Raw genomic sequence first — 12,643 nt, forward strand, 5'->3', positions numbered from 1 at the left:
AATAACAAAGTATAAAGAATATAGTAAAATTAGAAAAAGTAAAAGATTTATTAGGAAAAATAAAAATATAAAAGAATCAACAACAATGAATCAACAAGGTGAAACAGAACCCCAATCTAAAAGAGGAAAAAAGAAAGAAAGGAAAAAAAGAAAAGCCTTGGCTATGTGGGCGGAGTTTAGGTGGTGGTGGAACTTAGCAGGGGTGGAGTTTAGGGTGGGGCAGGATATAGGTGAGTGGGGGAGTGACATTTGGGTGTGGGACAGGGCCTAGGCTCCAGAACCCAATCAGCCGTAAAAGGCCTTGGGGGTGGGGCCTTGATGGGGCAGTGTTTAAACATGGGGCGGGGCCTCTGCTTAGGACCTGCACGGGAAGGAGAGAGGCTGCACGTGGAAAGGAGGGCCTCTGAAGTGTGGAGTTCTGGAGTTTGGAGGTAGGGCCCTTAGTGAGGGTGTATGGGTGGGGTTTAGGCCCAGCGTGTTGGAAGGTGTCTCTGAGTGTAGAGGTGGGACCTTTGGTGGGGGTGTGGGGGCGGGGCTTGGGTTCTGCAAGGCAGGAGGGAGGCTCTGAGGGCAGAGGATTAGGCCCAGGAACCCAATAGACCCCCTGGTGCATAAGTGGACAGAGAAGGTGCTGGCCCGGTTCCCTTCCATTCCTTTGTACCCCTCCCCCATTGTCTCCCTCAGGGTCCCCTCTGCTGCTGATGGACCCCTAACCATGGGTGGGCCCTGCTGGGTGTACCAACTCCTCCCCTCCCTCAGCCACCACTCAGGGTTGCCAGTCCCAGAGGTCCAGCCTTTACTTTTGCTCCCCCTTCCCTCCCTCCCACTCCTGCAGGCCCGTGCGGCTGTAGGGGGCCTCAGTGGGCAGAGGATCAGGCCTGGCATCTCAGCAGGCTCCTGGGAGCCCAAGTGGGTAGGAGAAACCTGGCCACGATCCCTGTTGATCCTCTGCCCTCCCAATGCTCACCCAGTTTCCCCCTTCAGGCATGGGATCCCTTCCCCCAGCCGCCCCTCAGGGATGCCAGTCCCCTCCCTTCTCCACTTCTCTTCCCCCTTCACTCCCCCCAATGCCCTACGTCCTACCTGGTTGCTGGGGGTTCCTCCCGTCCCCTTAGGTGTCCGTGGTCCCCCACCGGTGCCTGGTAGGTACCCTAATTGTGCAGAGACGCGAATTCCGCGTCTTCTTAGTATGCCATCTTGACTCTGCCCCCTATGAACCGATTTATTACTGTTGATATCACCATTATTTTTTTTATTCTCTTGACTTAAGGAGGTCACACCTCTCTCAGAAAGGTCCAAAAATTGAGAAATCTAACAAAGACAAAATTCCACACTACCATTCAAGCTTCTAAGTAAGTTTTAAAATATTCATGGTTTCCCTGTGTGGACCATTGAAATAAATCCTTATTCCGCAGTTTTTAACCCATAACTTCCCTCTTTAGGATCACATTTGATGTATCTAGTATCATATTTTCTCTGTGTGACCTACTTTATGTTCGAATTAGTGTGTTTTCCAGAATATGGTCACCTATCCTTCTGGTTGGATACCTCACCGTTTTTGACCTTTTTTTTAATACACTAGAATGAGCTTTTCTCTTGGGAGTAACAATGTCTATTGTCTACCTATGTTTGCTTGACTTCTTGAATTTGAAATTAAATGGGAGGTTTTTGTAGAATAATGAAGTATTTTCCCTTTTCATCAGGTTTTATGGCACTTGGACATCTTCAGACGTAGCTTTAGGCAGCTTACAACTCACAAATGCATGGGAGATTCCTGCATCTTTTGTGCTCTCAAGGTAAATACTTCAAATTTGTTTCTTCTCACTGTCATTAGGTTAATGATCAATATTAAGGTGGTTTGGTTATTCAGGTTGATGCTAAAGAATTTGTTACTGCATTATTTGCATGTGGTTTAGTACAAAGGATAAGTATGATTAGTTTTGCTTGTTTCAAATAACTACTACTTGGTTTAGGTATTCTGTTTCTCTGAACCTTTTGCCCATACAACTCTATTTAATGTGATTGGATACTATTTAAACTTGCTTAGACTTTGAGTATTTATCCGAAAAGCTAACACTAAATTTTCGTTTTGAAAGAATAAACAACCAACTGTTTTTCATGGAATTAAATATTGTCTATTAAAGCTAAATTTAGCAACAAACTCTTTCTATTAAGAAAAGCCAGGGGGCTTCCCTGGAGACACAGTGGTTGAGAGTCTGCCTGCCAGTGCAGGAGACATGAGTTCGAGCCCTGGTCTGGGAAGATCCTACATGCCATGGAGTGACTAAATCCATGTGCCACAACTACTGAGACTGCGCTCTAGAGCCCCCGAGCCACAACTACTGAGCCCGTGTGCCACAACTACTGAAGCCTGTGCTCCTAGATCCTGTGCTCCGCAACAAGAGAAGCCACCGCAATGAGAAGCCTGCGCACCACAATGAACAGTAGCCTCCGCTCGCCATAACTAGAGAAAACCCGCGTGCAGCAACGAAGACCCAGCACAGCCAAAAATAAAAAGAAAAAAATTTATTAAAAAAAGAAAATCCAGGGCTTCCTTGGTGGTGCAGTGGTTGACAATCCGCCTGTCGATGCAGGGGACGCGGGTTTGTGCTCTGGTCCGGGAGGATCCCACATGCTGCGGAACGGCTGTGCCAGTGAGCCATGGCCACTGAGCCTACGCGTCCGGAGCCTGTGCTCTGCAACGGGAGAGGCCACAGCAGTGAGAGGCCCGCGTACCACCAAAAACAAACAACAACAACAACAACAACAAAAAGAAAATCCAGTACTAAAATTTTCCCATTTTCCCATTCCCTAATATTTCCTATTATCACATGTAATAATCAATAGGTTCTTTATATCAGTTGTGTACCCCATTATCTGACTCCAAGTTTTCCATTTCTGAATAAAATGAAACTGAGGATTCATTTAGAGACAAATAAAATGCCCTAATGCGAGAGAGTTCTCTTTAGGTAAGTTGCTAAAGAGAAAGAACTAGGATGTGGAAGGGCCCATTCTCTATTACTTTTCCAACACTCATCCTTGCTGTTTTCTTGGTCCTGATATACAATGGGTTATTTATGGTTGGATGAGTATGCCAAAGTTCTGAGTAAGCTTCTAGAGTCATTTTTCAGTCTGATGAAGTCTGAACTCTTGGTTTGTCACAGGGATGCTTGGTTGTGATCATTATTAATTTAGTTGCTTTTATACCTGAGAGCAGGAATTGTGACCAAAAAATCCAGGAGAATTTCGCAGTTAAATTTGCAACAACTGACTCAAAACAGTTTTTTGACCAACATCAGTTTGAAGTTTTAGTCCATGGTAGGCAGATATTTCTGGAAAGAGATAACTGAGTCTTCTGAACTTTTTGCCACTAGGGTCACAAATATCTTTTTTTTTCCACCCTTTGTTTGGAACCATTATAACTTTTAGCAAAATATAGAATATAAATTATTGGTTAATAATTAAAAAAGAGTCATGTACCACAATGTTCATTGCAGCTCTATTTACAGTAGCCAGGACATGGAAGCAACCTAAGTGTCCATCAACAGATGAATGGATAAAGAAGATGTGGCACATATATACAATGGAATATTACTCAGCCATAAAAAGAAACGAAATTGGGCTTCCCTGGTGGCACAGTGGTTGAGAGTCTGCCTGCCGATGCAGGGGACACGGGTTCGTGCCCTGGTCCAGGAAGATCTGACATGCCGCGGAGCGGCTAGGCCAGTGAGCCATGGCCACTGAGCCTGCGTGTCGGAGCCTGTGCTCCGTAACGGGAGAGGCCACAACAGTGAGAGGCCCGTGTACCGCAAAAAAAAAAAAAGAAACGAAATTGAGTTATTTGTAGTGAGGTGTTTGGACCTAGAGTCTGTCACACAGAGTGAAGTAAGTCAGAAAGAGAAAAGCAAATACTGTATGCTAACACATATATATGGAATCTAAAAAAAAAAAAAAAAACATGGTTCTGAAGAACCTAGGGGCAGGGCGGGAATAAAGACACAGATGTAGAGAATGGACTTGAGGACACGGGGAGGGGGAAGGGTAAACTGGGACCAAGTGAGAGAGTAGCATGGACATGTATACACTACCAAATGTAAAATAGATAGCTAGTAGATAGCTAGTGGGAAGCAGCTGTATAGCACAGGGAGATCAGCTCGGTGCTTTGTGACCACCTAGAGGGGTGGGATAGGGAGGATGGGAGGGAGACGCAAGATGGAGGGTATATGGGTATATATGTCTATATATAGCTGATTCACTGTGTTATACAGCAGGAACTAACACAACATTGTAAAGCAATTATACTCCAATAAAGATGTTTTAAAAAATTATTGGTTAATTGGGGAGTTTAAATATGAAATTTTAATAAAACCAGATTTTTTACAGTTGTAACATTTCTGACTATGCCCATTCAGACAGAAGTCCATCCAAAAGAGCATTCGGCTTGATTTTTCTGAAAGGTACATTGGCATTAAGTATCTAACTTTAGATAAACAAGAAACATAGTGGTCCTTTGGTCAGCAAGTCCAAGGGGAGTCTGGTTCATGGCATTAAAACCAAAAATACAAGGCAAGTTACTTGCTAGAGATCTGAATACTGGAGAAATCCCTGGTAGAACTATCTCCTGAAACTGGAAACTCCTATCTGTAACAAGAAGGGATGACGGAAATTACATGACCCTCTGACATGCCTTTGATTAGTCAGGACTGTGCCATTTTCTTCACTGACCCAGATGGGACTCTGGAGAACTGGCTGTCATAGTCTTGCTATGTTTCATTTTCCACAGGGACAAATTGTTACTTTAATATAAATCAATATAATTATATAAGTCAGAAAGATAAAGGAAACCAATCACCAGACCTTATGGGACACCTTCTGAAATAGCCAGTTACAGAAAGGAAGTTGTTTTTCAAGCTAAAGGGGCTGAGGTTGTATCTTGGGAGTTTTTCAGAGAAGCAGTTGCTTATGATGGATAGGTAAATGGGCTTAGTGGATCAAAGGCTGTGTTTTGGGTCTTTTTATAAGCTGAGGATGTGTGGAAATTCTGATGCTTTCCTCATCACATCATTGCCTGATCTATCCATTAGATTTATTTTCCTTCACTGCCTCTTTTGCTGTATTGGAAGATTAAAAATTTGATTTTTTTTCCCCTAAAGTGCTTTTCAATCTCTCAGTGCTAAATAAATGTTAAATAATTAGGCTCTAATTTGCACATACTTTGTTTTAGATGGCATTGTTTGCATTCTTTTAATTATTGTGCACTTAATTTGAAAATTATACTCTTAGACTTTCCAATAAACGTGCTTAGATAACTCTTTATTTGTATAGACAAAAAGGAAATTAGATCCCTACTTCATGTTATACCAAAAGTAAGAATTTCAGATGAATTAAGGAGTAAAATGTGAAAGACAATATACTTCGTTTTAGAAGAAACTATGAGAGAATATCATGGCCTAAGGGATAGAGAGGATTTAATAAATAAGACATGAAAAATGCAAAGTTAAAAAGCTTGATACATTTTACTATAGAAAATTCAAGAACTTCTGTTCATCAGAAGACTCCATAAAGACAATAAATATACAAGGCTACAAATTGGGAGAAAATATCTGCAATATATATAATCAACAGAGGACTGGTAACCAACATAGAACTCCAGAGAAGAATTCTCATGAAGAATAAGTAAATAATAAAATGAGTCAACAGGAAAATGGACAAAACACATAAACAGGCATTTCTCGGAATGGGAAACCCAATTGATATTTAAGCATATGAAATAGGCTTACTCTCTTTAGTAATGTAAGAAATGTAGATTAAACCATACCCTTCAGATTAGTAGAAATTTAAAAGTCAGATAAAATTGTTACCTACAAGGTAGAATAATGAGAATTTACATAAATTTTTGGTTGGAATATAAATTGATACCACTATTTAGGAAACCAGTTTGTCATTACATTTGTCAAATAAAATTGAAGTAGCAGGTACCCTACTACTCAGTAATTCTACTCCTGGATATTCGCTGTAAGAAACTTCCTTGTACATACATACCAGAAGATATGTTTGGGGATGTTTAAGGTAGTATTTTTTTTGTGATTACAGAAAAATGAAACAACCCATTCCAACTCTAATATAATCGATTAAAAAATTATGGTTTATTCCTAGAGTAGTAGTTTATTTCACTTCTATATAGTTGTGAAAATGGATAGCCTGCAGCTACATGTATCATTTTGAGTTAATCACACAAGCATTACAGACAGCCATCAGCTTACGATGGTCTGACTTAACGATTTTTGACTTTCTGATGATGTGAAAGCGATATGCATTCAGTAGAAACCTTACTTTGCATTTTGATCTTTTCTTGGGCTAGTGATATATATGGTATGATACTTTCTTGTGATGCTAGGCAGCTGTAGCACGCCTCAGCTCCCAGTCAGCCACACAATCATGACGTTAAACAACCTATACACTTATAACCATTCTGTACCCATACAAACGTTCTGGTTTTAACTTTCCGTACAGTATTCAATAAATTCGATCAGATATTCAACACTTTATAATGAAGTAGGCTTTGTATTAGATGATTTTGCCCAACTGTAGGCTAATGTAAATGTTCTGAGCAAGTTTAAGGTAGGCTAGGCTAGGCTATGATGTTCAGTAGATAAGTTAGGCATGTTTTCAATTTACAGTGGGTTTATTGGGATGTAACCCCATCATAAATCAAGGAAGATTTGTATATTGAATGAAAAAAGCAAGTCACAGAAGACTGCTAAACTATGATTCCATTTATATACAAATCCAAAACAGGCAGAATAAATAACATATTGTTCCGGGATACATACATATGATAAAATTGTAGAGAAAAAAGGAATGATTTTCACAAAATTCAGGATAATGGTTACCTCTGGAAGGTGGAATGGGTAGGATATAATCATTTGTGGATACTCAAACTCAATTTTTCCATTCTTAAATTGTGTGGCAGTCACATGGGCATTTATTTATTATTCTTTGGCTGTGTATACACATCATGTTTGTTCTTTATTTGAATGATGATTTTTATTATAAATATAGAAAAATACTGCAATCATTCTGGAAAGTATACTAAAGTGTAAAGAGGAAAACTGAAAATAGCCTGAATTCCACCACAGGAATTATCATTTCTCTTTATGCCTCCTCTCTGGTCTATAATATTTCTAGTAATAGGTCTTTTTGCCCACCGTTTTAGTAAAAAGAGTACTTCTTTTTTTCAGGCCCTTAATTGCCTTTCCATCTCTAGTATCTTCCTATTTCATTTGTTCTAACCTAAGACTACCCTGGAGTGCTATTTTGAAGTTACTACCTTCTTATAATCTTGAAGTGCCTCCCAGTTGTCTCTTAAATCACTTAGAAAAGCAGGATTATGGACATTTAAAAAACTAATTTCACACTTCCTTTTCCCTTCCTCTCCTTCCCCAGGCACTCCATTTCATCTATGATAGCAGATGGTATACTTACTATGCATGCCTCTTAGACATTGCATTGCAGACAGATGTCATTCACTTTGCCTGCATCCCTTGGCACCCAAAATAATAACAAAAATAATAACAATAAACAGAACAATAACACATCCCTTTTAAGCCAAACCACATCTGCCTTTCAGAAATTTATCTTCTTCATGAAGTTTTAAAAATACTATATCTACATCCGTAATTGATTTTAACAGTGTTTAGCATGGCTGAATGGGTTTTTGGGAAGGTGGCCCAGCTTTTCTTTTGGTGTTCCTCACAGTGCCTGGACCATAATATAAACACAACTTTTCTGGGTTCATATAGTCTTTTAGTACTTCTTGGTATTTTAGTTATGGAGTTTAGGGTATTGCCTTTTCCTTTTCTTTTTCTTTCTGTCTTTTATATTCGCTCTCACTCTTGTCCTGTTTAATAGAGATTTTCATATTGTGACTTTTGGTCTCATACTTTTTTTACTAAGTTTACTAATCTAGGCCTTCATGCCTCATTTAGTAAGGGAAGGGAGAGATGTGGGGGAGGGGAGGAGGGAGGCAGGAATGGGGGTTGATGGTGGGAAAGATCTGCTGACGTAAGAAGTCAAAGTCTGGGATTCTGTCTGTAGAGCAGTTATCTGGTATCCTGCCATTAAGTTACATGTTAACTTTGTGGTGTCCCAGTGTGGGTGTATTCTATATATTTTTTTCTCTATGGGTGTAGTTATATATATTTTTCTCTGCCTCCTATTTAAAAAGAAGGAATATTTGATGAGGCTAATAAGAATTCCTTTTTGCTGATACTTCATGACCTGTTTGCATTCTTTAATGCTGTTTGATTTGTAAAATTCTTATTTCTTAGATTTTTTTTTAAAACAAGAGATTCCAAACTTCCTGAATTTGAAGTACTCTGCAAAACTTGCCAGTTCTTTATAAAGTCAGAATTCTTTATGTTAGAGCATAATTGCTTATCTCTAGAACCTACTATTAAGTACAAAAAGAAACACAAACATGTTCCTTGATGAGTCAGAAGCTAGCTAACTTTCCCTTAATCTGATGTTTGGATGAAGGATTTGCCCTTCCAAGTCTGGCTGAAAGATATGTGTCCCTGCTCTCTCTGCAGTTGTTTACTTAAAATGCATTTACTACTGGCCTTATGTGAATACCTTTTGGATCATGTCTTCTTCAATATTTTTGTTTTTTTCTTCTGCTCTATGAACGTCTGCCAGTAGTCCTGTGCCTAGTGATCTTCATTGGTACCATAGTATATGTTGCATCCAGTACTTTTTGGTGGTTTGTACACAATGTTTATGATAATCCATTTCTTTTGGTCCTGTAAAATATACTGTTTTTTTCTTTTCTGTGTTACTTGACACTAAGTCCCTAAAGTAATTACAGTCTCAAAATCTTGCATGCAAATTATTAATGAAGAATTTGTGTTAGTTTGTCTTTCTGCTTACTTTGAACTGCAATGCATTTCAACTCTGACTTAGCAAATAGAAGAGATTTGTGGGGGACTTCCCTGGTGGCGCAGTGGTTAAGAGTCTGCCTGCCAATGCAGGGGACACCGGTTCGGGCCCTGGTCCGGGAGGATCCCACATGCCGCGGAGCATCTGGGCCCGTGCACCACAACTATTGAAGCCCGCGTGCCTAGAGCCCATGCTCTGCAGCAGGAGAGGCCACCGCAGTGAGAGGCCCGTACACCGCAATGGAGAGTGGCCCCCGCTCACCGTGCAACTAGAGAAAGCGCTTGCGCAGCAGCGAAGACCTAGCACCGCCAAAAATAAATAAATGAAAACATAAATTTATATTAAAAAAAGAGAAATTTGTGTGCTAATTACCCTGTCCCTTCTAAAATACCAAATTTATTCCCACCTAGTATTACTGAAAGATTTTTCCTGACCTAAACTGTTGTCATGCCTATAGCCCAGAGCTCTGAATTATTATTCATATTGAGTCTGCTCTTACACCCTGGCCCCCAGGGTATGACTTGACTTTGGTATTGGTTTATTTATTTATCTCTGTCCAGAGGAGGAAATCCGTCCTCTGTACTTAGTATGCCACAAAGATTTTGTTCTCCTTCCAGGGATTGTACTAGAGGCTTTACAGTGCCAGGATGTAGGACAGAGTGTTTTTTGTTATAGGCAAAGAAGAATGCTGCATTGATTGATTAAATCCAACAAACCTTCTCAATTAGTGATTTTTTTTAAAGGATGTTAGTATAAGGAATAAAAGCCAGGGAATGGTGGTGGTGATGGAGGTAGGTAGGTAGGAAATAGGTTTTTGTATATAGGGGTCCTGGAATGTAAGTCTGTACCTGTAGAACAGTAAGACTGTTGTGAAGGGGCAGGAAAGTCTGTGTTCTGCTGATAGCTCACTTGTTAATTGGGGGGAAATTTGAGAGTTCAGGGAACAAATCTCTCGATATTTTTTTATTGTGTACCATGTAGCTATTCCTCTACTGGGGACTGAAGCATAAACATATCGAGTAATGTGGTATAAGGAATTAGTCTGGTCATTTTTTTGTAGACTGTAGGAATGGAAGGTTCTTCATTGTCCTATAGTCATGGCCACTATCAGAGGAGTAAACCCATTATCCTCGACTGGCTATTTATTTAAGCCAGGAAATTAGATTTCTAGTATGTTACCTGGAAATTTTAGCTAGTAATAAATAGCCCTCACATAAGGAAGGTATGTCCTTATGTCTAATGCACCTATCCATTTGAATTGAACTTCCTTCCTGTTATGCTTATCTATGTGATATGAACATATTTGTGTGGTCTTTTGGTTAACCTTTCTTTTTTTTTTTTTTTTGCGGTATGCGGGCCTCCCACTGTTGTGGCCTCTCCCGTTGAGGAGCACAGGCTCTGGAGACGCAGACTCAGCGGCCATGGCTCATGGGCCCAACCGCTCCGCGGCATGTGGGATCTTCCCGGACCGGGGCATGAACCCGTGTCCCCTGCATCGGCAGGCGGACTCTCAACCACTGCGCCACCAGGGAAGCCCTGGTTAACCTTTCTTAAAGTTGTATTAGGCTGTATCTAAATATTCTTCTTTTTTTAAAATTAATTTATTTTATTTTTGGCTGCCATGAGTCTTTGCTGCTGTGTGCGGGCTTTCTCTAGTTGCAGCAAGTTGGGGCTACTCTTCGTTGCGGTGCGTGGGCTTCTCATTGCGGTGGCTTCTTTTGCTGCGGAGCATGGGCTCTAGGCGTGCAGGCTTCAGTAGTTATGGCTCGCGGGCTCTAGAGCGCAGGCTCAGTAGTTGTGGCACCCAGGCTTAGTTGCTCTGCATCATGTGGACTCTTCCTAGACCAGGGCTTGAACCCTTGTCCCCTGCATTGGCAGGCAGATTCTTAACCACTGCACCACCAGGGAAGCCCTGTACCTAAATATTCTTGACTAATTTAGTCATTGACATAACTTGGATAGTATAAAACTCAGGCTCTTATCCTTTTAAAAATTCTGGAGTTCAGAATTTTACATGGTATTTCAAATAGAGGGGTATGACTATAAGGAAAAATATAGCAGATCATCATGATTCTTTCCAGAGTTTATGGCAGAACCTGAAACTTATACAATCTCAAAATCTTTGTTCATGTCCAGACGGGTCCCCCTTTTTATTTCCCCTGTGGGGTAAGTGGCTTTGATATTGATTCTTAAAATTTGATTTGAATACTGTTGGTCATCTTTAAGGTCCTACATTTCTGATCTTGGCAAAAATTCCAGAATGACTGTTACATTTTTATAAATCTCAATATTAGTTTATGATTTCCCACTAAAAGCAATACTATTCCCTGGTGAATTTGGCCTGTCTCTGTCTGTCCACTGTCTTGAGGTCTTGTTTCTATCTGTGTCTCTGCCTTTGTGTATGTGGGTGTCATTTTTGCATAGGTAGCAGGAATGCGTGTGAAAGGTAAGTTTATGATGGTCTTTTGCTTCACCACTGTAAGTCCAAGGTATTGGGTTATAAATTGAATGCAAATAAAGCCCTAAACTCATGGGGAGATATGGTATTGGTAACTGAATTTGATTTAAACGGACTGATATAGGATATGTGGGTAATTTTCTAATAAGGAAGTTTAGAAGGTAGCTATTTTAAGACATAAGGTTAAAGAATCTCAAGAGAGAAACTGGCCAGCTGTTCTCTGCTTTCTCTTCCTGGAGCAAGAATTTCTGTTAAACTGACTGCATACCTTTTTCTGAGTATGGTAGTGGTATTATGGTTAAGTGTTTTTTTCAGTTTTATTGCGGTATAATTCACAAATAAAAATTATGAGATTTAAGGCACACAACTTGATGTTTTGATATATACGTATATTGTGAAATGATCACTACAACAAGCTAATTAACATAGCCATCACTTTACATAGGTACCTTTCCTTTTGTTTTTACTGCATAAATGTCACTTCAGAATTGTCACTGAATTGTCACTAAAGTTGTTATATTTAACAACTTTAATTTGAAGAACACATATTTGGTCAGCTCATAGACTACAAACCTTGGGAGTTGCAGCTCACACTTGTCAGGGGAGATGTAATCACTGATTCTGTTATATCACAAAAAAATCACTGAACACTAGAGAAAGGGTTTGTTATATGGTTATGTTTTAAACAAAAAGGGTTCTTATTTTTTAGAGGCATATCCTGACATATTTACAGATGAATAATGTCTGGCATTTGTTTCAAAATGATCTGGGAGGAGGGTGGGTGGTATATATGAAATGAGATTGGCCACAGGTTAGTAATGGTTGAGGTTGGATGATAGGTACATGGGAATTTATTGTGCTATTTTGTCTACCCTTGTATGTTTGAACTTTTTTTTTTTTTTTGCGGTACGCGGGCCTCTCACTGCTGTGGCCTCTCCCGTTGCGGAGCACAGGCTCCGGACGCGCAGGCTCAGCGGCCATGGCTCACGGGCCCAGCCGCTCCGCGGCATGTGGGATCCTCCTGGACCGGGGCACAAACCCGCGTCCCTTGCATCGGCAGGCGGACTCTCAACCACTGCGCCACCAGGGAAGCCCTGTTTGAACTTTTTGGCAATAAAATGTTAAAAATCCAGTGTTACTGGTTTGGATGCCAAAATGGTAAACATTTCAATATTCTTTCCCCTCTTGAAAGAAAACGTTCAACATTCTTTTGAACATACAAATCTAGGGTGAAAGTTCTATTTTCCA

At 40.3% G+C, this 12,643-nt stretch overlaps 1 protein-coding gene across 14 annotated transcripts in view; it reads left to right on the top strand.

Annotated features, from left to right (window-relative positions):
• Nucleotides 1-12,643, top strand: part of USP54 (ubiquitin specific peptidase 54) — a 151,209-nt gene that overhangs the window by 85,989 nt on the left and 52,577 nt on the right. For all 14 annotated transcript variants that reach the window (XR_009559264.1, XM_060286072.1, XM_060286073.2 and 11 more), the window contains one exon: nucleotides 1,704-1,796. Coding sequence is in view for 13 of the 14 variants with exons in the window: in XM_060286072.1 (XP_060142055.1) it covers nucleotides 1,704-1,796 (93 nt within the window). In the remaining variant the exon portion in view is untranslated. The remainder of the gene's footprint in view (nucleotides 1-1,703; nucleotides 1,797-12,643) is intronic.

This window comes from Globicephala melas, chromosome 16 (assembly GCF_963455315.2).
Source record: "Globicephala melas chromosome 16, mGloMel1.2, whole genome shotgun sequence".
Taxonomy (NCBI): Eukaryota; Metazoa; Chordata; class Mammalia; order Artiodactyla; family Delphinidae; genus Globicephala; species Globicephala melas.